Source organism: Pezoporus wallicus, unplaced genomic scaffold (assembly GCF_028554395.1).
Source record: "Pezoporus wallicus isolate ANWC-B61680 ecotype Strahan unplaced genomic scaffold, APGP_CSIRO_Pwel_v1 contig_5485, whole genome shotgun sequence".
NCBI classification, from domain to species: Eukaryota; Metazoa; Chordata; class Aves; order Psittaciformes; family Psittacidae; genus Pezoporus; species Pezoporus wallicus.
Window position 1 is genome coordinate 548,078 of NW_026641550.1, and position 25,917 is coordinate 573,994.

General features: G+C 36.2%; 1 protein-coding gene across 10 annotated transcripts; it reads right to left on the reverse strand.

Annotated features, from left to right (window-relative positions):
• Positions 1-253: 253 nt before the first annotated feature.
• BRD9 (bromodomain containing 9) lies at positions 254-25,899 on the reverse strand. Of its 10 annotated transcripts, XM_057424293.1 has the most exons (19): positions 25,814-25,899; positions 24,870-25,090; positions 22,691-22,823; positions 19,996-20,056; positions 18,913-19,057; positions 15,843-15,953; positions 14,899-15,074; positions 13,442-13,570; positions 12,468-12,600; positions 10,295-10,370; positions 8,971-9,066; positions 8,309-8,441; positions 7,169-7,280; positions 5,562-5,600; positions 5,064-5,135; positions 3,687-3,789; positions 2,581-2,748; positions 1,682-1,790; positions 254-334 (listed from the first exon to the last, which is right to left on the reverse strand). In XM_057424293.1, the coding sequence occupies exons 1-18, from the start codon at positions 25,884-25,886 to the stop codon at positions 1,690-1,692; spliced, it is 2,082 nt and encodes a 693-aa protein (XP_057280276.1). In that variant the 5' UTR covers positions 25,887-25,899; the 3' UTR covers positions 254-334; positions 1,682-1,689. The 10 variants fall into 10 exon arrangements, with proteins under 10 accessions (XP_057280276.1, XP_057280282.1, XP_057280281.1 ...); XM_057424299.1 differs by lacking the exon at positions 254-334 and having other exon boundaries at positions 1,109-1,790; positions 13,442-13,549; positions 14,899-15,011; XM_057424298.1 differs by lacking the exon at positions 254-334 and having other exon boundaries at positions 1,109-1,790; positions 14,899-15,011.
• Between the last annotated feature and the right edge of the window lie 18 nt (positions 25,900-25,917).

A 25,917-nucleotide genomic window follows, 5' to 3' on the forward strand; every position in this document is an offset into this window, starting at 1 on the left:
CTCAGGATGAACTGCAAACCCAAGATACTTTCATCAAAGAAGGCTGGCCTAGGTAAGATACTTACCTGATTTATCAAAGTGTCTTATCAAAATCTGTGTTTCTGCTCATTATTAAGGCACGACACAACAATGATGTACTAGCAGAGGAATATGCTGCAGAACTTTGCTCCTAGAGAAGAATCAGTATTAAATCCTTCACAATCGAGATAACTCATGAAAGCTTTGCTATCATTGCCAATGATGATTTCAAGAGCTCCCTCCTGTCTTCTGATCCTTACTTTACTTCCAGCCTTTAGGTGGGCACCACTGCTCCTTTAATTGTGAAACTGACTGACTAGGAGGAAAGCAAAGAAGAATGTTTGAAACTCAAAAGTTTTTGATCCAGTTCAGGTGGAAATCCTACAAATGATTTGTTGCAATAGAAACAGCAATCAACTAGTGTATAGAGAAGAAAAGGCAGCCACCAGAATCACCAAATCACCAGAAACCAGCTGATTTAACATAACATGACATCTAACAGCTAAACACAAATCACACCGCTTAAGTGGGGTGGGGAAGGAGCTCTGAAGAGACATGTCAGAAGGGGAGGGAAACAGTCCAGACCACAAATAACTAGTCTGAGACATTCCTGTTTAACCTTTATCAAGGCTTTGATATCAGTTACCTGACAGACTTCCCTGTTGGTTCCTAGAAATTTACAGTTAATTTTGCTTACAACTATATGTGTCATAATGAAATTTATCTCTCAAGGCAGCACAAAAATTCAGACCAAGACCTCCTACTATTTCAGATTTAGTAAAGATAAGGAAATGAATTTTATCTTGGCAAGAACAAGGTATTTGCAAAAATAGAAAGTGGCTTAGTATTTTTATTAATATTTACAAAATATTGTAAATCCATAAATTTGTCCAGCTTGCATGTATCAAGGGTACAAAACCCCCAGTTTCATCAATACTGAATTATAAAAGTGTCATTAAAATTACTGAAAAGCACACCTTACCCAGATTTTTTTCAGCCAATATACATATATTAAAAAATAAAAGGATTATATTTTCTTTGTTTCAAGACACAAGGGACCACGAAAACGTCCTTTTTTTTAGATCCAGGGTAGAATTCTCATAGTGAGCATTTTAATGCAGCTATCAAGCAATGTTACTCTCCCTCGAGTGATTAAAAAAAGATTTAAGTACGTGGAAACAGAAACAACTTGTACAGATCATTAGCAACAGGAGATGGGAAATACAATAATGATCACAATTCATGCAGCTCTGTCACTGCTAGAATGAAACAGTCCTCCTTGAAGATGTTCAACTTAGAACCTGAACAGAACTGGTACATAATTTTACTAGAAGCATTTAATGACTGCTGCCATTATACTGGGAAAATTATCACTTTTTAATTTCTATGAAATAAAATTTTTTCTAACACATTATTTGCTGGTTTTCAGCTAAGCCACACACACCAGTGTACAACAATCTCCCTCAAGAAACAAACCAAAAGCAGGTCTTTGTACATTGCTAACAACGTGACATACTATGTAGTTTTGTTTTGTCTAATCCAGCATACATGATAATAATATACAGGAATCCTCATAGAAAAGAGGAACAAAATTGAGGTTTCTGCCATGGACAAAAACTTTATAAAAGCATAATACAATTAAAATACAAAATATATATAGTACATGTCAGATTAGTTAGTAGTGGCATTTGAGGTTTCTGGAGACTGAAGAAATTCATAGGGATCATGAACCATGTCTTGCTGCTCTCCAACACTCAGATGAGAGGGGCTTCCTGCAGAACATGGGAAATAAAAGAAAAACTTTTAAAAGTACAGAAAATTAATGGAGAGGCGTTTATGCATATAAACAGCAAGGTTAGTTCATATGCTCCTTTCACACTTTTAAAGCACGACAGACATCTAAACAGTATGTAAAGAGCAGATTTTGAAAGAAAAAAAATAAATTACAAGATTCTTTACTATTTTAGACCTTTTTGGGAAAAGCAGTCACAATTCTACTAATTTGAGCTAAAAAAAAAAAACCAAAAAAAAAAAAAACCAAAAAACAGGATACAAAGTTTCATTAAGTATCATCAAATGGTCAACATGTCCTACCTTCACAGGGATGGCAACAAATTGTTAAGTGATATGTTAACCTACTATCCTGTTTTATCATTGAACTTTATAGTTGAGAATGGAAGGCTATTGTAGAATCCCACCTGTTCTTTGCTGCATACAACCATGTCAAGGAAACATTAATACTCCTTAGTATTTCTAAGGGCATAAAATGCAAGTGCATATAGGGATTTACTGGTCAGTATCAATTTACTTCACAATTACTTCAACCATGCCTAATAAAAACCCAAGTAACTACAGTTAGTGCCCTTAATTTCACAGGTCAAAAGCGTATCTTCTGAGTTGTCTTTGCCTTACATATTTAAAAATTAAAACATAATTCTGTAGTTAACACACTATTTTATCAAAGTAGTTTCATACAAAGATTTATGTAAATTAAAATATAAATTTTAACAAGTTTCAATTATAGCAGTAGTACTGCAACTTCTATAACAAAGGTAACTTTACCAAGATGATGTTGGTCTCTTTCAGAAGTATTGGAGAGGGAACTCAAATTGGATGATGGCCGGGATCCCACTCTCTCAGCCTGAGCCTCATGAAGGTCCTGCAGCAGCTTAGTTGTTTCATCCAGATGTAAATGGTTATCGTCATGATCAAGCTCCTTCTTCACTTTCCCTAATGGTCACCAGTTACCAACCAAAACCCAAAATCAGCACATGCATACTGACTCATTATCAAGACACTATAAAAAAAAAAAATCTAAAATAAACATTACACATGATCTTAATCCTGCATTTTCCTTCACACTTCTAAAAGGCAATAGCTGCAGATCTGTTTTCAGTTTCAAGAAATACATGTTGGAAAGCATTTTGTGATATTGGAGACTCAAGAAGAGCACCATGGGAAATGGCTGAAACTGAACTGACTCCTAGTATAGCTTGGCAACTTTCACATTCTGAATTAGAAGTATCTTAAACCATGAGTGATGCTATTTTTTTTGTGATGGCATTTTTGAAGACATTTGGCCAGCTTGGCAGACTGCAGAAATGGGAACATTGCTTTGTGTAGTATTTAAAGGATACCTCTCTCAAAGATGTTTATTTGAAGCAATATCCTAACATTTTCATACAACAGTCTTATTTGAAGCTAAAGTCTTCCTAATGCCTGAAATTTCTTCTAATTTTTCTTCTGGGACATTCCAAGTGATGATATGATTGAGCTCCACACATTTATTTACTGCCCGGGTTATTTCAAAAACCAGCATATGAAGCAGTAATATTTCTGAAACAAAGCTCCACACCAACCCTTAAAATTTATGAACACATAAAACCAAGCAGAACAATGAAAATTGTGAGGTACAAATACTTCAATTTCTTCAGTGATACAAAAAACTTAGCCTGGTTAGCACACTGATGTTTCAAAGGAAAAACAAGACCAATGTTTCATTTACCTTGTACAAGCCTTTTACCTATGTCTACCTATAGACTTTTACATATGCTAAATGTAGACTTATTTTGACTTTTTGAACATGCTTTTATGCTTAGCAAATGTAGCTGTTATTTTGCCTAAATAGTACAACAAAACTGCAATTGATGGCTTCTATATTTACTTACCTAATGAACTTAACATAGAAATATCAAGAGATACATCTGAGTACGGTTTCATAGACAGAAAGTCCAAGTCAGAAGTGTTACTGTCTCCAGCAGATTCTCCAACCTATTAAAATACAAGAAACAGAAACACTAGCAATAGTCATAAGCTGTCATAAACACTAAAAGTTATTATAATCTATACTCTCAAAAATGTGCACCAAAACACTTGAGTCTGGAGCATCTATAACCATCTTAGCTAACCTGCAACTCACAGGCAGCTCACAGATGGCTCCAGGACAGTCCAGTCATATGAATGACAAAGGATCTGTACAGTCAAGGGATCTTTCATCTCAACATCCAGGACTGTTGACACAAACATTACCAAGTCCTCTGGAACTCAATTACCTGTTCAATTCTTTCCTGTCCCATGTCAGAACTCTGGCAGAGGGACGCATTATCAGTATCGCCATGAGCCACTTCCAGATACCGTTTTTCCCCTCACCTATTCGATGCTATACTGGATTTATTGAAATTTTTAGTATGTGCCTAACAAAACCAGTAAGGTGGGCCTCCCTATACACAGCATCAACTGGAGCTGGCCTCTCAAGTATTTCTTTTTTTGATACATTTGGATAATAAGATACAGCCTGCACTACAACAAAAATGCATTTTTTTTCCCCATATTTATTGCAATACTACTATATAATCAGTGTAAAAGTTGTTAAGGTTCAAAACATATTCTAAACAAAATTCTGAGGTGGTCTATTCTAGCAGGAAGACTAAAATAAGACTAAAATATACAACGAGGTATTATTTTTTAGGAATATGAAAATGAAATACAGCACTTTCATGAATTAACTTAACCAATCACCTTCTAGAGAAATACAAACCTTTCCACAAAAAATAAGGAATATTTATAAAACTATAAATTTTATTAGTTGTTATAATGTAATCCATATGATTTTTATGTGAATTGCCGTGGAATACAACACAAATTTTCTGCTGTTACAAATAATTTGGAAGATAAAACCACTTAAAAAAAATTGATTAGTAGCTGTGAAAGCAGAAGATACGCATTATTTACCTCTACTTTCTAACACACATTTTCAATGGATATGGCAAAACTGAGGTTTTAAAAACTTTTATAGCAGGTTGAACCTCAAATATTCATCAACAGATTAAGTATCTCAGATTACTAATGGATCTTTCTGCCTCTGAGATTGTTATGCATGCTGAATTAAACTAGGGAATACAGAACAACAGGACAAACAAAGCCACTAACTGAAACAGACTGAGTGTCAAGAGAATCCATTTTAAGTACAGAAAAGCTTATTCTAGACAAAAAGAATGTGTCAATATATATTTTATTTTCTTTTTTAAACACATAAACCACTTTACCATAATCTGTTTGGAAGAATCTGGACAGGTATTACGCAACTTGTGCTCTTCTTTTATGAGAACTGGCAGAACCTAGAGAACCAAATCCTATTTTAGATGTTAGCATTTCATAGTTTATACTTATGTTTCCTAAGAATACTCTTAGTTTGTGTAACTTACTGATTTACCATGATTAGATCCCAAACTACCATGGAACACTATCACTATTTTGTGATGTTTGCATGAAACCTTTAAATAAAGCAACAAAAATGACTAGTTCTTCTCTAATGGGTGACCATATACATTTACAATTTAGAGCTAAGACAGCCTCTTTAAGACTAACCTAACAGTCTTTTCTTTACGCAGTATTATACAGAACAGATGCACATTAAATAAAATTTGGAATTTGACTGTTGGAAACCCAGAGAACATCACTTTCTCTACTTCAAATGCCAAGACAATTATCCAATGAAAAAAAACAAAACCAACTAAACCACACGGAGTATCAGCATAACTTACTTTAACTTCATCCAGTGGTTTTACTGGGATGTTTCGCCTCTGGAAAGACAGAAACACTGTTTTATTCAAAATAAGGGAGAGACCTCTCTCTTGTACATTTTCAAGTATATTTACATTCAAACTTCCCACACAAATTGAGGCTATAGACAGCTAACTTCTTGAAGTATCTGTAATGCAGTTATAGTGTAACAGTTACTGTTTCAAAATATATGCTTATGCATTTTAAGTAATCTTTGAGTCTCCTTACGCTATTTCTTCTACCCATGAACTTCATATTCAAGTGCAGTATCTTAGCTGTTACTTACGTAACTTCTGATTCCAAATCAGAAGATGGTAATTCTTAAGACTGCATTTCAGAGATACTCATTCTTACTCAAATATAGCAGCAGAAAGTATTCAAATACATGGCACATCACCACTGAAACATATTTAATTGCACTAAATCTGTACATATCCACATGTGTCACAACTGAGCACCCTTTCTAAATGTAAATAGCCAATGACCATTTGAAGGGTATTCAGAAATTTGCATTTGGAACTTGGTAAAAAGGGAAAAAAGTTATTTTAAAGCTAAATTAAATATTGAACAATGTTCAAAATATTGGTTTTGAATTTCTCTTTTTTTTTAAACTAATCCTTTACATTTCCTCCTGTTTCATATAGAATCTTTTTCCAGTAGCTACTGGAAAAAAAAACAAAATTTTGAAGGATCCTCTGTATTTTTTATTCTATTATCTCCTTTTTCCTGAACCATAATCTCCCCTATTCTCCTTCTAAATCTGCAGAGATTCAGCATAATCTCATTTCTACCATGTCAGGAAGTCAGAGTGCCTTCCATCCTCCCCTTCCACCTCCCTTTCTTTATTCCTGAATCATTCAGAATGTCACCATTTTAAACAGCAGACAACTACTTCAAACTAGAGTGGTTTTCAGGGTGAAGGTAACATGAAACAAGATTTTGCAATTTCTGGTAACCTATTTTGTCTTGGGAATGCAAACATTTCCACCAGAATTATATATACTTCTGAGAAAAATCTCTTCTCCAGTCTTAGTTTTAATCTCATTGGTAAAGTGCTTTTGGAAATAAGTTTTTCCTTCAGACATAATACATGAATTTAAAAGTTAGTACTGTTGAGTAATAGATACCTGTACAGTGATATTAATCTATTCTCCAACATTATATCAACATTCCAAATAATTAATCCTTCCACAAGGAATATTTTGCATTAAGAAAAAAAAAATCCTTAGCAAAAGCATTGTACTGTAACTCAGAAGCAGATATGTTAAGTCATGACATTGAATAACAGGGCTTCCCAAACAGCATTTAGCTGGTAGGTCCTTTCTTTCCCCTGCTATATTGCGCATTTTCCTTTCTGCTGTCACACAGTGAACCACATTGGAGAAATGATCCAGCTAGAGAAAAGAAAAAGATTACTTCTCTGCTGAATAACTCAGTTCCTAAATTGGTTTACAATAGATGAATAGCTAAGCCTGCAATGCTTAAATTGACAGTGGATAACAAAGTATGTCATACAGTATTAAAAACCAGAAGTACGTCCATTCTTGTTTTGATGAACTCGTGACATTTCTCTGCATCAAGGACACACCTGCTTTAGCTGATACATAGTTTTGGAATGATCTCCATTAGTGATCTGGTCCAGAAGATCATCTACTATTTTCTTGCTGTAATTTCCAGCATCCTTCACAAATTCTTGTAAGCTGGTAGGAATGGAGATACAAGCATTACAGAACATGTTTATTACTTTAATTAAAAAAAAATAATAATATTTCAACATATAACACAGTTTTCCCTAAATACGCACCTATATTTTCTTTGTTCTTTTGATTTACTTTTTTTTTGGCCAGGGGAAAGCCATTAAGGCCTTTCAGATAAGGTGTTTTTTTTTCCCCTCCCCTCCCCCTTTATTTTTAATGGAAGGAAATGTACATGCAAACTTGTTTTTTACAACTCTAAGCAAGTTTTCACTTGGAACTTTCACTGGTAGTGGATTAAAAAAAAAACAACACGAAACAACCAAAAAAATCCCCACAAAGGAAACAAGAAGTTTGTGATTCTTTCCCTTTAAGAGGAGCAATTTAATGAAAATTGGTATTTTCCTTTTCAAGCAGCTTTAACTGTTTAGAAATGTCTTGAAATTATGACTGTTTTAAAGTCAGTGAAATCTACTACTTGCATATCTAAGCCTACTTATTGTGGGGTTTACAGCAAAACATTAAATTTTTAACACCTATAATATCCTGCAGTCAAAGATCCTAGTAACAAGATCCATAACAGCCTTGCAAACAAAACAGGGTAACTTAAAAATGAAAATGAAACAGAAAACCAACCTAACACCCCCCCCCCAAGCCACCAATAAAGAAATGTAAGACAACCCCTTCCCCCCTAAAAACAAACCACAAAACAACCCCAAACCCAAACCAAACCCCACCAACAAGGTAGCCTCAAGTTTTATAGCGAGTTATTTTTAAAATCAGTTTTAGGGGACAAAAAAAAACCAACAAAACACCACCCCCCCCCCCCAAAAAAACCACAAACAAACAAAAACCCCACCAAAAAAACCACAAAAAAACCCCCAACCCAAACAAAAACAAAAACAAAAACCAAGCAAACAAACAAACAAACAAAAATAAAATCAGGATTTGGAGGCTCCTAGTTAAGATTTAGGCCCAAATGCTTCTCATAGAATTTCTACAAGAAGTTAGGCCTCATATAAGGAAGCACTTACCTCAAGGCGCACTGTATCCCTGTTTCATCACCATATGCTGAGTACAAGAGCTCCATTTCGTCTGATTTCAAATCATGAAATATAGAGTTGTTTTGCATAGAAGGTGCTGTACTAGCACTTGTAAGAAAGGTTACTAGACAGGTAGGAGAAAGATGACAAATGATTATTACAAGTGTAAAAGATCATGGAGTGGGGGGAATATTTTGTTTTCTGAAATAGAAAGTGCAGTGCATTTTTCCCTCCAACTGAAATCAAGAACAGTATCACAAGGGCATTGCCAGACTCTAGAATCAGCATGACTATTTTAACCATATAAATAAAAGTACTTAGGGTTTATTTTAAATCTCAAATCTAAGCAGAGTTGTTCATGAAAAATTATTTCTTCCAGAGAACATGGAGTACCATTACTGGAAAGCTTTTATTGTGGTTATAACACAAAGACAAAACATTAATCCATAAACTCCTAATTAAGTTACATTTAATAAGCAAAAAAGACAAATTAATTAAAACTCCATTCTGCTGTAAATGGAATAATTATATATTATAGAAACAACCAAGTGAACTTTCACTTGGAGACAGGCATAATCTGAAATTGTTTTATATCAGGAAGTAATGCAAACATTTAATTAACACAAAGTTCAAACATGTTCTTTAGCATTTACCTTTATTTCTTCGTTCATCTTTAAAGCCCAGCGTAGTGAAGCCAGGTAATAATTTGCTTGACAGTGAACTCAGATCCACTGGGTGAGTCTCTTCCTCTAATAATTTAAAAGAGAATGATTATTTTTAGAAAAGCATTTCATGTATAAAGTTTATAGTGAAAATTGAGATTTTGCCACTTCAAAAAGCTGTTGTTATCATAAAGCCTAAATGTCTTTCAACCTGTACATTAAGGATAGGTAGTGTAATTCAAGCTCGCCATTTAAATTTCAAATACATGCTGTAAACGTATTTCCATCTCTTATTCACAAGATCTTATTCACAGAAACATTAAGTTAGCAGGACAGTTCTTTACATCACACAGTGAAAGCTTCCTCTGTTCCCTTTACCATCACTGTCTAAATTTTCAGTGGCATGATTTCAAAGGTAATAAATCACTCATTTATTATTTTTTTTTCTTTCCAGAATTAGGCAAGGGCGTGATGACAGCTATATGTTCACTTCCATTCCAGAAAAATTTACTGCCAAATGAAAAGCAATGTAGGCAGAGGTTTGTATCCCCCCAGTCAAAAAATCAATAGATATGCAACTAGTCAAAAGGGTTCATACATTCATCAGTGCAACAATACGTGAGCTGTGAATGAATTCCAATCTCAAAAGGTGCAGAGAGGAGGTGCTAAATCAACATGACACAGCAGCATAAAGACTACGACATTTCCACATTAAACTTTGAAACTTCTGCATTTTGAGAAAAGCATAAAACAGTATAAATTATGTATAGTAGTAACACAAACAAAACCCCCTAGAAAAGATCAGGGAACTAAAGAAAAACGATTGAGCAAACCCAAATTAACTTTAAACTGAAATTTAGTTAATAATTTAAATTATGAAATAAGCAAAAAATTATTCTGAATTTGCATCTGTGCATTGCACATTTACATAGGATTACAGACCTTTCCCTCACCTTTTATCTATTAGATTTTAACACTACCAGGTACCTGAAGAGAAAGCCTGTCTTTCAAAGTCTCTGTGAAGTTGTAGCAATGTATAACTGCTTATAAATAGATATTATTTTACCTCCTTACTGTTAGCATGAGTAAAACAGAGCATCTGAGGAGTGACAATTTGAAAGGCAGAGAAATACATTATACTGGAGATACTAAATATAGCTGTTGTGGAAAATGGTTTGGGGAGTTGTTTTTTGTTTGGTTGGGTTTTTTTTAAACTCATCTGTAATACACAGGATCTGTGTGTACAGTTAGGACATCAAAATCTGCTAAAACATTAGACATTAGAAATGTCTGCTTGAAAAATTTTGGCATTTACCTTCTGCTTCTGGATCAGATGAATTTACTACGTTAAATAATAAAGTTCCATCTCCATTTTTTTTTAGATAACCAATCTGCAAATAGAACCACAAAGATGTTGAAGCAATCACTCAAAACAGTCCGAACCCAAAAAAGGAGGTGTTTACTTACACAGAAAACTACAAAATGCATTTTTAGCCATATTCAGATCCTGCACTCTGGTACTCCTTTTAACACAGAAAATTAAATTATTTAACACTGCCTGGCAAATGCTTCACAGAAGACTCAGGAGTAACAGTTTGTATGTCACATATACAATTCCTTATTCATCTTCCTAAATCAGATCTAAAGTTTGCATCAAAGACAAAATCAATTCCATTATAATTAATACAGAGCCAACCTTTCCAACTGCCAAACCTACAACACACTTTCTTTTTAGAAGCAGATCTGTAAATCCTATCCACAATCTACCTCATTGCTTATTTTTCAAATCTAGACCAAACTGCTCGTTTTCACATCTCAGCCACAACTTTCCATAAACAGAAGTATTTTTATGAATATCCAATTCTTAAACAGGTGACAAACCTATCAGAGCACACACACAAAATGCTAAACAGACAGCCAGAAACATGAAAGACATTAGAACACACTGGGGTCTGTAAACTGCCAGAAGTGATGCAACAAACTAAGCTGATGTTAGAAACTGACCATACTTAAGGCCAAAGCTAATGTTGACATATAATAAAAACAGAGGTGACAAACACTGGAAAGAGAATAAACAAGAACAATACCATGAAGTGATGGCAAAAGTTCATAATGGGTGAATTCTAAGAACATATCAGTTTTACCTAGATTCAGTGGGATCTGTAGCACATTGTCTAGCCTAGACAAGAGCTGCACACCTAGAACAATTCTCAAACACTGCAAAACTGACTGTATCTTCATGAAAGGCCTCTTCAGTAAAGTCAGCAATTAGCAGAAAATTGGTATTGCTTTAAAGCGTTTTTAAAAGACACTCTTAATTTGGAGGTTTGAAACTGCCTTCAATCCTAGCAAGTCTTTAATTATCCAAAGAAACAGAAATATACTGAAAAAACTAAACCTTCTCCTGCTGTTGAGGTTCTACTTCCTAATCCAGTTGAGCCTAAGGGCACTGCATAATAAGGGCCATTGTCCAAGAAAAAGATATTTAAGTTTGAAGACAACTGTTATCACTAATGCTTCAATGCAAATGCTTCTTCTGCAACAGTTGTTAAAAAAATTGGTGGAAAACACAGGCTGTAGCAACCTCCTGATTATTTTTTGACTGCAGTGGTCACTGGAGTATGTGACAAAATGAGAAATGAGGACAAAGAATAAAGACTACACACAATGCGATGTAAGCAGAGTAAATGCACCTCAGCATAAGCCTGTAGCAAATGCCTGTAGCATTCACTCCAACCCTAGCATGAAGTAGTGAAGGAATCTGCCATTGTCACATAGCTAACAAAAACAGCCCATAAAAAGAACGTGCTGAGAAAACTGCACTAACAGTATCACTGAACTTTTCTTTCTAACTCTTGGAACAACACAAAACCAGACATGGAACAGTAACAATCACATTCAAGATGATGAAACCTATAGTTAGCACTGTCAAAAACTCCAACATGGACAAACTATTGCCATCTTCTCCTAGTCACTGAAGGATACCTGTAATTTGTACTCACACAAGAAGATGCTATAGGTGACTACAGCTACATGAAACTACAAGAGGTTCTGGGCTTCTCATTGAAAACTGTAATTTAACACTTAAAATTCCTGAATTTCAAACCTTCAAACTATGCCAAAGTTCGCTTTTTCTGAGTGCAACTATAAGAAGAGTGTGATGCTATTTTAATCACTTTCAATGCTAAGGTCTGTAATTAAGGAAGCCAGATTCAAGACTGAGCAACATTTCACTGTTTTCTGCAAGAGAATGACTAAATATATTCACTGCACAATATACAACTCAAAATCCTTTTAGGACACCCTAAAATGGGTCTTCAGTAGGAACTAAATGATAGACAATAGAGATACTGGTGCTCCTCACAGGGCATACATCCTAGATGTTATGGTCTTAGAAAATACAATACTAAAGCCTCTTTTCCAAGATGAAACAAAGCATTCAATAGTCAGACACAAAATGGAACTGTGAACTTTGTTGTGCAGTAGACCTTGCTGTTGGGTAGATATCGATTGATCCTATCCCGAGCTTCATCTGCTGCATGTTCCACTAGTGCCAGGACATGTTCTTCAGCAGTGCTATCTGTCAGGCTGCACGCATTTCCCTCAGGTTCAAATATGCAACTAAGAAAAAGAAAGGAGTAGCTGTAGAAATTAAAAGCTAAAACAAAACAAAGGGCTGAATTTTGGGTTTGCTAAATAGAACAATCCATCCCACCCCCTTCCCAGTGTCAGTCTACTTTAGAATTTAAGTGGAATTATATTATGAAACTGAAGTATTGCAGCAGAAGCTGAGAACTACCAAACTATGGAACTTCAAAAATTTTGTTTCTGTACCTTGAAGAAAATAAAGGAAGCGTTACAAAACAGATTTGGAATAAAATTGCATTAATACAAAGCGAATGCTGTATGCGCTCTTAGTCTCCCACATGCACAAATACACTATTTTCACAACTTCCAACTAGGAAGATGCAGAAAAGAAATTTTGAAATGACGGAATAGATACTGTGTACTCTAACCTGAAGGAAAAAAAAAAAAGGAAAAAAAAAAAGCTGCATTTTGAGGATTATATCAGTTAGTTGCTTATAGAAGTAAGACACTGCTCCCAGTTCAGCAGGGAGTCCTTTAATTCCTATGTTTGTTAATACTGGCAATTAATATTCCTACTCAGTTTCAATCACACCACTTCTTCTCATTGAAATGACAGAAATTAACATTTATGTTTCAGTAGATCCCTTTTCATTAAAACACCCAAATAATAAAAATGTAACAAATAAGCATACCTAAGATGGAACAAGACATATCTTAGCTATTATATAAATATCAGAGAAAGGTAGTATTGTAAGGGAAAGTGTGAAGATATCATAAGACATGGCAGTCTTCGGTATATTATATATTTAAAATAAACTTTGTACATAAAATTTTTCAGGGTATTATACGGACATTAGACACTAGGGCCAAACACCTTAGGTACTGGGTAGAGCATCTCCTCACACCAAATCCATTTCTCTCTCCTGGGTTATCTTCTTCCATTTGCTTAGCTAAGAATTTCTCTCTGTATAGATATTCAGATCTGATACACAAGGAAGTTTTGCTATTAAAGACAATAAAAAGATCACAGGATCATACCATTATGAGACAAATGTGTTATACGATTTGTTTCATTGAAAGTTTAAGAAAAGGTGTACACAGCAGGAAACTCCTCAACAACTGGTACTTTCTATCACACTCTACAGAATACTTAACAAGATTTGCGAAATAATGTTCAGAAGATTGCAGCATCCTGGACAAAATTTAAAAAAACTACTTAGGATGTCCAAGTAATCAAGTCACTTTTTTAAACCACAGTATATAGGTCTAAACTGCTTTAGCACTTTGCAAACATTGATTTCAGCTATTTTTCCATTTTTAACTGGGAAATAGGAAGACAAAAATATCTGATATTAGGTTCAATTCTCCCCTCCCAAAGCTCTTATTGTACATCAAAAAGAATATCCTACTGATGCCAAAATACAAGTGCTTAAAAGCTCAAGTCAATTAGAAAAATCAAATGTTTAAGAAGCCTGCAGAATATGTGATCAGATAATTTAAGACATGACTTGCTCTGCCACAGTTTTATTTTCATAAAATTCCAGTTGATATAATGGCCTACCATTTAAATTCAACATCTATCCTAGGAAGCCTATGCAAGAACATTGAACAACATGATGTTCTTCCAAATCACAGCTTCTGCTAAAATCTCAAAAATAGAAAAACAAACCCTTTAAATTAGATTTTAGCTGTAAAAACCACAACTTTGTGACATGGGGGTGCCTATTAGCTGGAAGATAGCTATTGCATTAGCATACAAAGAAGCTTAATTTAATTTGGAACATATAATCTGCTCTAAAAACAACCTCCTGTACCTCTACATCCTGCCCAAAAAAAAGAAGTTAAATAAAACAATTTACTGATTGGGAGCCACTTTGCTCTCCCAGAAAGGTCTTGATTTTGATACAGTCCATCATTTTAGGGGAAAAAAAAGGGGGGGGGGGGGGGGAAGGGAGGAGGGACATGATATAAAAATGCAGAAGGAATTTATGGCTATGTTCAAAAAAGAACATTTCAAACCTTTATGAGAAGAAACTACTCATTTAATAAAAAGAAAGATGAAAATATCTGTATCTGTATTTATATCTATATCTCTCTCTCTATATCTCTATATATATGTATCAACTATGTTTAAAAAAATATGTAGACATTCTTTGAATTGTCTGTTTCAACTTGGGAATCACTGTATTAAAATACAATAAAATCACCCATTTATCCTATGGACCACAAAGAGAAAGGCTGAAAGTAATTTATTTTCCCTCAATTCTTTGCTGCTGTCTAGCATTACAAAAGCTGAAACAAGCCAGTAAGCATGCCCATTAAAACCTTTACCTAATAACTTCTTTATTTTGCTTTTTGGATTTCTTGGTAGTCTCTGCTTGTACAGGAACAACTTCAGGGACAGGTTCCTCAACTGCTGTGTCTTCATCACCCAAAAGAGCTGCCTGCTGAGAAAAATCCATGTCCTGCATAAACGACATGCTGCGCTTCAAAGCTAACAGCCGTTCCTAGAATCAGAAAGGACAGAGCGGCAGGGACTTAACCTTTCCCTCATAGCCAAGATGCTATGATAATGGGATGGGATGGGAATGGCCATGGCCTTATTTTGTTCTTAATGCCTCGTTTCCAATGGCGATGCAACATGATTTGGTCATGGTAGCATGGCATCAGAATTTCTGCAGCCCAACTATCAAGAGAGAAACAAAAACAAAAAAAACTGCATATGCAAAGACAACTGCCTATTTTACACAAAACTTACCATAACTGCAATACATACACACACACACACACACACACACACAGAGCAGCTCATCAAAATAACTTCATTTTACAAGCCAACAGCTGTATTTGAGTAAAAAGCATTTGCATGTGCACATCTGTAAACACCCCTGAAACCTCCCCTACACCCACCATCTTCAAAAAAGGTTTCCGTTTACACAGAAATAAAATATAAATGAGATCCTGGTTTTAAAATTTCAGCCAGAAACAGTATTCAACACTTGAGATTTATATACATGGACACTAATCGCTTCCACTGAAGCCAGTGGAAAAAACTCCCTCAGACTTCAGTGGTGCAGATAAAAGTTGAGAAATATGCGTGTGGTTACAACAAGAATGCTATCAAGCCGTTTAAATACAGAAGCCCTAACAGGCACTACTATAATTTATCACAGATAGATGAAATAACATTTATCTTTGTAATTAATTGATCCTTTTAAGTATAGCAAAAAAACCTGCATAGAGTTTCTGCTTTTTGTTTTTAATAGGTCTCTTACTTTGCTCATCATCTTAAAGCCTGTATGCAGTATCTTCTTGGCTAGCTTGTAGTAAACAGTATCTGGTCTGTTGTAAGTCATTGCATTATCACACATCAGTTTAAAATCTGCCTGTAAAACACAAAACAAAAGAACTGTTAAAATTTCAAATTCCTTTTGTAAAGGAAGATACTATTCATCATGGCAGCTCTGTGAATAATAAAATAGTATTTCAGCAGAAGGCTCATGGATTAAACACAAGCCAAAAGGTAACATAAAATTGCAAAGGTTTGAGCCCTTTTTGCTTCTTCAAGTTTTGTTTGGAATTAGCTTTTCGATTTTAAAAAAAGAATACTTTACTTTTCACTGAATAACAAATGTAACACATTACACAAATGGACAGTGAAGAAATTCGTAAAACGGCTGAGGCACCAAGGTAAGTACATTTTTGGTAGTTTTGCCATCTTCTGAATCATACAAAGATATCAGAAAGATACAAAGCATCTTACATAAAATCTTAGTTCTATTAATTTGACCACTTTTTCAGACACTTGCATTGAAACAAAAAAACAAAAAAAGAAAACTTCAAAGTATAAGAACAGCCAAGCCTGATTTTGCCTGCTCCTTTGAATGTTTATCCATCAGACGTAATGTCAAGTAATTTTTATTGACGCAAGGTCCCAAAACAAAAGTACAACACACTCCACTGTAACAGAACCAAACAATTTGGGTGCTTTTTTTTCTAGTCACATGCTACTCATCTGTAAAGCATAGAAAGAATTATTAGAAGCTCTATGAAACACTGAATTAAAAAGACATTATTATACACCTCTGAAAAATTCTGAAGTTGGCAAATCAACAACCAAGAATTACATAGTGGTCTTTCCAGGCAGTTCACAAACTGGATCCTAACAAATTCAACTAGTGACTGATTTAAGAATATATTTTTCTCTCTTAATTTTTCAATATTTAAACAATGACTGTTCAAGCAATCAGTTGTCCTTCATTTTGTAGACAAATGCAAATATTTTTTTTGTGCAGGTGCCCATTATATTTGAAAATGAATGGATTATGTGCAAAAGTGTATGCAAACAGGATGATATGCTTTTTGGTAAGTTAACCCACTCAGTTTTCAGACCAGTGAATAATTTGCTGAGACAAAGATATTCTAAGGTTACTATTGTGGTTGGACATAGACATACTTCTACAGACGTTTTCTGGCACCCAACATTCACAAAAAATAACTTTGCCGTACTGCACTTATGACCGGATTCTGTAAAAAAACACCCCAAAATTGGTTTATTTCATTTTTCCACACAGGGATGTCAGAGCAGTGCTTTCCCAATCATTTAGTAGTTGTCATCAAGCCAAAACTAAGCAAGTAGGTGAACACAGTTTAAACTGGCAGTCTCTGACTTTTTATGGTATTTAAGCCATCTGCCTTTGCTTAATGAGACCATCACAAAACCAGAAATTGAGAAGGTGACATGGAGGAGGAAACTATAAACCCAACACCAGATAAAGAAGCCCACATGGGCTATATATCTAGTGGTGGCTTATGAAATGCTGCAGAAAAAGACAGTCTTTGCATACCCAACTTTGAAGCACACCACTTTTTGGCAGCAAAACTGATGAGTTCTCTGCAGCAATTTCCCCTCCTTTAAATACAGCAAATGGTTCTTGTGGATTCTACTCTTAGATTATTTATTGGCTTGTGACTAGGCTCAGCTAGTTACATGTATTATAAATGAAAGATAACCTTTTGAGTAGGCTTCGTTTTAGAGGTTAAAAACCCATAAATTTAATTTCTGTATTATACAGAATTATAAAGGCAAAAACATAATTAGGTATACATATAATCTCTTTGTCACTGTAGGGCAGACACTTCTATCAACCATTTCACTGCTCCTTAGAATACCAGCAGAAATCAAGTCCTTCAAAAGGAACAGAACTTGTCAGTCTAAACAAGACTGATTTTCATAATTTAGGTTGTTATCTCCCCAGTATCAATATTGCAACCATATCTGTATCTAAACAGAGCCACAGAGCTCCCATTCACAATTCCTTTTTAAGCTGATGAATAAGGCAATCCAGAACACCACTAGAATTTAGAGACCTGAAGGCACTGCTAGTGGCAATGCTATTACGAATCTTTCTTTACTATTTCCTGTAAGTCCCTATACGTTTTTTTTGAAAAATAAAGCATACATAACACAAAAGAATAATCAAAGCACCCATAGGAAATATAAGCCATTATTTGCTCACCTCGCTGGACCCTTCAAAAGAAGTTATGCCCGATAAGCAAGCCAATGCTCTCTGCCAAGTCTATTGCTACATCAACACCACTCTAGAAAGCAGTAACAGTGAAGGCAGCAAACAGAACTCCATGTATCAGTTACAAACCCCTCCTTTCCTTCCAGCAGCTTGCAATACCATCAGAGATTTCTTACCGCACTGTCTATAAAACCACAGTGCATCTGATAAAGCTTTACAGCAACAGCAATACACAAAATAGCCAAGGAAAGTTGCCAATAAGCCTGCCAGGTAAGCTTCTGCCAAAAGACCACTCCAGATAAAGTTATATGGAAAACAGGATGGCTAAAGATAAAAATATATAGTTATTATTGGATCTTACACAAAATGTTCAGTATATCCAGTTTTCCTGCAGACAAGTCAAACTTGACATTTAATCACTCTAATCAGGTCTAAATAAAAAAAAAAAAACAAATTAAACCCCAAACCAAATAAACAACAAAACTGAACCAAAACCCTACCCCATTCCAAAAATAGTAAACACCAAAACAAAGAGCTCCAGTTTCTTTAATGAATTCTATAGAACTGTAGAGCATGTCCTTGATTTTTACAGTGATTTGTAGTAGACTGCATTAGATTCTCACAAACATAGAGCTTCCTCAGTAAAAAATAAAGCACAAACCTCATTCTAGCACACACAATTATTTTTATAAAGTGCTCAGCTCTGAAAAAAAAAATGACATTAAAATAATGAATGTAAGAAAGGCTGCTACAGCTAAAAAGAATCTTCAGTTTCTTACTAAAGAGCTCTGAAATAACTAAGTCTCTATGAATTTACCTTGAATTCAGTGACTGATTTGTATTCATTTGCTGCAATTTTTTCCTTCATTGTACCAAAATCCATAGGGTGCTTTATTATCATAGAATATCCAGGAGCAATGGCATCCGTGACTGGAAAAGCAAAAAACCCATGAGGATCTTTCCTAAAAATAAAAACAATACATTTAGATCAGCAAAATAAATTATCATAGTTTTTATACTGCATTAATGGTACAAAAAGAACAGTACTACTTTAAAAAAAACAAAAAACAAAAACCCACCACCAACAAAACACAACAAACCCCCCTCACACACTAACACAATAAAAAACCTCACACACTAAAAGCACTCTTATAAAACAGAGGCATATTTGAAAATTTTTCTGATACAGGAAAAAAATTTACACATATGGAGACTTTTTTGAATTAGACTCAGCTAGTTCTTGAATTGTTTCTTGCAAGCTCTCTGTGTCTCAAATGGGTCTTTTCACTGAGTAATAAACTCTTTGATTCTTCTTGTTCATGAGGTCCTCTAAAAATAACTACTGTGTTTTGTAGTTTCAAATTAGTATATTTTCAGCTTAGCTAATTTTAAAATTATCTTATTACTATATAATAAAAAAATATTATATATATTTTTTAAACATGAGCTACAGGGATAACGTTTTATGGAAAAGAATAAAATAAAAGGCCGCTCCAGCTTTATCAAGTAAGTAGGTATAAACTTGCTTTGGCATCTGACAGAGGACACAGAATAACAAAATTTCGTAAGAAGAGTTCAATCTTTTAAACTATTAAAATTCATAACTGTTTTTATATTCCTAATGTAAGCCATTAATATTCAATAAATTTATAATGGCAACATACCCTCTGCCCAAAACACTTCCCTGCAAAAGCCAGAATTGCATACATGGTAATAATTTTCCTCAACTAATCTTTAAAACCTGCCAGGTTTGATATGATTGCAAAATTACCAAACATATTACAGCCAGTTTGTAGACACTATTTTCAAACAGAAAACCAGAATAAGAAGTTGTAAGGTAACAGATATAATTATGCATTAGACATCAGTGCCACAGCTGTAGATACAAAATGCTTAATACCTTTGAAGCTGGCGAAGGAAGTGTTCTAGTAATTGCTGGATTGGTGTGCTCTCATTTTCAGCTGCAGTTTGAGACAGAAACACAGAAAAGTACAATGAAACAGAATACAGGTATACGCACCTATTTAAAAATGTAAATACCAGAGAGAAAATCTTAACTACCAGTACAGCTTGTACTGATCTGAAGATCAATGAGACATGATTTCAAAGCAGAAGTACATCAGATTTCTAAGCATGCAGTAACTATTTCTTCTCCTTTACTACCTACTGAATTTAAATCCCAGTAAAAACTAGCACACATTAAATCAGATGCTAAGTCTAGTAGTTGTAAGAAAATGTATTAAGGTGAAAGTAAGGTATTCTGTATTTTACCAGGAAAAAAAAAACAACTGGGAACTTAAAACATGGCTCCTCAAATACTGCAGTTGGGAAATTCACATTCTTACAGCATGTTATCTATGCAATTTTAATGGTTTCTTTACCATAACACCCATGCAATTAGCTTTTCTGAATCTTTTCAGTCAAAAAGAAGAGTGACAGATTGCTGGCAAGAGAAATATTGATTACCATTTCACTTTCATATAGATCAAACAGTAAACACTACAAGTTAATTTTACCTATCCATGAACATACTTTAGAGAGACTGGCTTTAATGTGAAGTTTGAAAAAAAAGGAGCATGATAAAATCTAGAATGGAAACTCCAGCTTTTCTCATGCTAATGGAAAGATACTTGCCTTCTTAACCAGAACCGGTAAGGTAATTTATATGCTTTTGAACGGAATTTTCCAAGCAGGTGAAAACAGAAGCCTTGTATATACAGAGATCAGCTTTTAGCTTGTCAAGCTCCAGACTTCTTGGAGACATAAAGGTTTGACCAGAAAATTTCAGTTACCCCTATTAGGTCACCTTGACAGCTGACGGACACATTCCTCAATCTAACGTGCAGACATAAACAAAAATTTCTTCAGTAAATTACCTGACCAGTCAATGGGAAGTGTCCAAACACAAGACTTACAACACTCCTAAAGACACAGATTTTTGCTACTAAGTTGCTTTTCCAGGAAAAAGGAAGACCCAGAGAACTACATGCCGGTCAGTCTCACCTTGGTGCCTGGCAAGATCATGGAACAGATCTTCCTGGAAACTATGCTAAGGCACATGGACAGTAAGAGGGTGATTGGTGACAGCCAAGATGGCTTCACTAAGGGCAAATCATGCCTGACAAATTTGGTGGCCTTCTACAATAGGGTCACAGCATTGGTGGATAAAGGAAGAGCGACTGATGTCACCTAACATGGATCTGTGCAGGGCATTTAACCCTGTCCCACATAACATGCTTGTCTCTAAGTTGGAGAGGCATGCATTTGATGGACATACCACTCAGTGGATAAGGAACTGGCCAGATGGTGCCACTCTTAAGTCGTATTCTATGGCTCAGTGTCCAAGTGGAACCAGTGAAGGGTGGTGTACCACAGGGTGGGGCTGGTATTGTGACCAGTGCTGTTTTAACAACTTTGCTGGCAACATGGACAGCAAGTTTGAGGACAACACTGAACCGTGTGGTGCAGCAGACATGCTGGAGGGAAGGGATGCCATCCCAAGGGACCGGGACAGGCTAAGAAGGTGGGCCTCCTGCAAACCTCACAAAGTTCAACAAAGCCAAGTGTAAGGTCCTGCACATGGGTTGAGGCAATTCCAAACACAAATACAGGCTCCGTGGAGACTGGATTGAGAGCAGCCCTGAGGAGAAAAACCTGGGGGGCTGGTTGACAATAAGCTCACCAAGACCTGGCAGTGAACACTTGCAGCCCAGAAACCAACCGTGTCCTGTGCTGCTGCTGGTCACCAGCAGCGTGACCAGGAGGTTAAGGAAGGGGATTCTCCCCCTCTACTGCATTCAGCTCTGGGGCCCCCAACACAAGAAGAGCATGGACCTGCTCAAGCGAATCCAGCACTTCTCCTATGGAGACAAGCTGAGAGAGTTGGGCTTGTTTAGCCTGGAGAAGTCTCTGGGGAGACTTTGGAGCAGCTTCCAGTGCCTAAAGGGGGCTGACAAGAAATCTGGGTAAGGCCTTTTGGTGAGGGCTGGTGGGGACAAGACAAGGAGGATTGGCTTTAAGCTGACAAAGGGGAGATTTAGATTAGATATAGGAAAAAATTATTCACTGTAAGGGTGGTAAGATAAAGGAGAAGCTGTGGTTAAAGGAAGTGTTCAAGGCCAGGCTGGATGAGGATTTGAGCTACCTGGTTGAGTGGAAGCAATTCCTGCCCATGGCAAGGGGGTTAGAACTGGATGATCTTTAAGGGCCTTTCCAACCTAAGCCATTCTATGATTCTATGAAAACTTGGTTTCAGACATTCTGACCACTGTTATGTAAATGCTGAGGAAATGTTATGGAAAAGAAATTAAGGGGACAATACACACAATAATACTTGTATACTAGCTTTATTCTGCCAAGTAGCAGAAGCCAGTGGCAAGTTTAGTTACATGAAAATAAACCTACTAAAACCCAGAAGTACCAAGAGGAATACTGACTTTTCAGATAGCTGAAAGCTCTTAATGTTGGAAAAAATAAAGGCTCTAGATTTTTGCAGATCCTCATGGATATTTTACGTTTTGGAATCTCTGGCAAAAGCTATGCTGTGCATGCTTTTTGAAAACACACAAGATGATTTAATTTTCGTCGCTGCTCACCTGGCTGAGTTCTGCATGCTCTGACAGGACGATCTGGAGGAGGTTCAACCTCCACTTTTTTCCCAGGATCAAAGTCATCAGTTTCTCCTTCAGTGTCACACTGTTCTTTCTCCCTTTTCCTCTTTTTCTCTTCCTAGCATAGCAGGAAGAAGACAGATTTTAGAAGAATGTACTTGGAATGTACAGTCCTGCACACCAAAAGGTAAGAGAGTGATTTTTCATTTGGAACACTCATTCTATATCTGAGCCATAATATGGCTTAAATAAGAGTGCATATATTTCCCTGTCACTTTTTTCAATTTTCTTCTCCAATGAAAACTAATTCTGTTCACCTTTTGCTTTGTATTTAATATATTATTGTTCTATCATTTATTACTGTTCTTTTAGTAAAAAGAATGTTAAACTCTGAAGCTATTTATATGTAAAATAGATATATTTCTATGTAAAATTGCATGATGATAAGCTACATCAGAGGGTAAAGGAAGTATAATTTACTATTCACTAAAGATCAGTCTGTAACTCTGCTATGATCAGTGTATTTTGGTTGTCTCATGCATTAAATGGGAACCAATAAAGTACATGACAATTTAGGAAACCTGCAAAATAACCATAAGACATCCTCTGTAACAGTGGTAGCAATTAATGATCTCTTCCTGAACTTCAAAGCAAACGCATGCCTGAGTCATTCCTATAATCTTACAAGTCATTACTCATGCTCATACAGAAAAGCATACTTCTATTAACCATACTTAGACTACAGTTTTATTGCTTACCTATCCGTTAGTTTCTTTTGCATGCACTAATAGTGAAATTCTGGGAGAAAAAAAAAAACCAACAAACTTGCCCCCTCCACCCCAATTTAGCAAAGGCAAAACAAATAATTAATTTGATGCTGCAAAATCTTGCATTTAAGCCACTTGTTTTGCTACATTTCAAGTGCCATGCTCTTGGCTGAAACATCTGAAAAATGTTTGTAGAAAAAACTTTGCACTATCTGCCCTGTATTCAAGAACTTCTGAATGATCCAACAGAGTTATAGCATTTTCAAGTAGGTCAAGCCTAACAAATCAATTCAAAATGATAGCGTTTAGCCATACACACATACAAAGTAGTGCCAAAGAAATATATTACAAGAATAAGAAAACTACAGGACTGTACAGGGCTGAAGATAATTAAAAAAGCAGGTATGTCAGAGAATCATTAGTACACAGAAGAAATAGAATCATAGAATAGTTAGGGTTTGAAAGGACCTTAACATCATCTAGTTCCAACCCCCTGCCATGGGCAGGGACACCTCACACTAAACCATGCCACCCAATGCCTCATTCAACCTGCCCTTGAGCACCGCCAGGGATGGAGCATTCACAACTTCTCTGGGAAACCCATTCCAGTGCCTCACCACCCTAACAGTAAAGAATTTCTTCCTTATATCCAATCTAAACCTCTCCTGTTTAAGTTTTAACCTGTTACCCCTTGTCCTGTCACTACAGTCTCTAATGAATAGTTCACCCCCAGCATCCTTATAAGCCCCCTTCAGATACTGGAAGGCTGCTATGCGGTATCCAGGAAGAAAGTGTACAGGTAACTGTACCACCAACACTGCCTTGCTGATTTCAAATTCTACTCCTAAAGGTCCTACACATACAATAAATATGTGACCATACCGGTTGCTACTAAGAAAGACACAAAGCCTAGCATGCAGGTTATTCTAAGCAAGAGCCAACAAGACTACCGTACCACAGTAATCAACAGATCAGATTTCAGAAAGCTGTTTTAACTAAACATATCAATTACAATGTTCAATAACTCGGTATATCTCAGAAACAGAAATGCAAGTTAGATTTATTTGAAAAACTGAAAATACCCTCCTCGAAGGGTAGCAAAACATGTTTCTGACCTGGCTGTAATCAGGAAGTATTCATACCTACAAACAAAGCAAATGAATAAAGAAACCAAGCAGTTACAAGAAAAAAAGCTTCTCCTTCGTTCAAGAAATCATCACAGGAACATCTCGTCCAAATAGGAGAAATATACCAACACATACACAGGGGTTTTCTACATCTGCCAAGAATAAGTTTCTTGTAATAGTGAATCAAATTGTACTCTGTGCCAGATTTTAGATCTGATAAGCAAGCATGAAGAAGAGCTGCAAGTCTGAATTCTAAAAATCACAGCTTACCTTTCTCTTTCTTCTTTCCTCATCATCTAGATGCTTTTCTTTTTCCTTCTCAGACTTCTTTTTCTTTTTTTTCTTCTTTTCTTTATGCCGTTCTCGCTCATGATCTGATCGGTCATCATAGTAACTAGAATCATGCCCTGACCCAGAAAGTTCAGTCACTTCACTTCCTCCAACTTTAAGCACCAGCTTTAATGGTTTTTCCAAAGGCTTATCCACGTAATCTAAATGAAGAAAAAGTAAAACATCTCATAAATGCACACAGAGATGACAGCACAAAGTAATTACTGATGCTTCCTCTAGAAATGTTCTTTACAATAATTTGCTGAAGGCTGAAAACATATGCAATGCATTTGGAGAGAAAAATAAGACTAACAAATCCATGTTAAACAGTTGTTCAGCACATCTTGCATCATGATTTTCCACAAACTGGGATCACATAAGGAACTAACCCATCAGCTTTCCCAGAAAACATCTCAAGATCCTTATCAGAGTAAGGTGAAACCAAGCACCACTCAACTACTGCAGCAACCGGAATCCATCAAGAAGAGCCATGCAAACCATGAAGGCGCCTGGTCTCAAAACCCCACCACACCAGCGCCCATCGCTCACTCCGCAATCCCCGTGCACCTCCCCGAGCCACCTCCTTCAGACCACCACCCACTTCACTTCTCCCACTACCGGTCTGCTAGGAGCCCCACAACACGCCATTTCCCTTCACTGCCGCCCCGTGCGACCGCCCGGCTTCCCCAGGTGCCCGACTACTGGACAGGATCAGCGGCCTGGCCCCCCACCCCTCACGTACTCAGACAAGACCCTTTCCCTCCCGACGCTCCGGTGCAGTCCAGCCCACGAAGAGATGCCGGGTCCTGCCGGCAGTAGAGACGTCCCTGAATATAAAGAGAGACCTCTCCCCGTCCCACCTCCGTACAGCTCCCAGTTCTTACCGCTGTAGGCGGTGGCGGAAGCAGAGCGCCATTCCGCTTTCTCTGCTTTGTGCTTCTTGTGCTTCTTTCCCATGGCCGAACCGCCCCCTCCCTAGTAACTGACT

Bases quoted from the DNA above. Each gene is read 5' to 3' on its own strand.
- BRD9 (XM_057424293.1), bottom strand. From the start codon at position 25,886: ATGGGAAAGAAGCACAAGAAGCACAAAGCAGAGAAAGCGGAATGGCGC. The intron at 25,091-25,813 runs GTAAGAACTGGG...TTCTTCATTTAG, and splicing joins TTCCGCCACCGCCTACAGCG to ATTACGTGGATAAGCCTTTG. The intron at 20,057-22,690 runs GTGAGCAGCGAC...CTCAAACTGCAG, and splicing joins AGCATGCAGAACTCAGCCAG to CTGAAAATGAGAGCACACCA.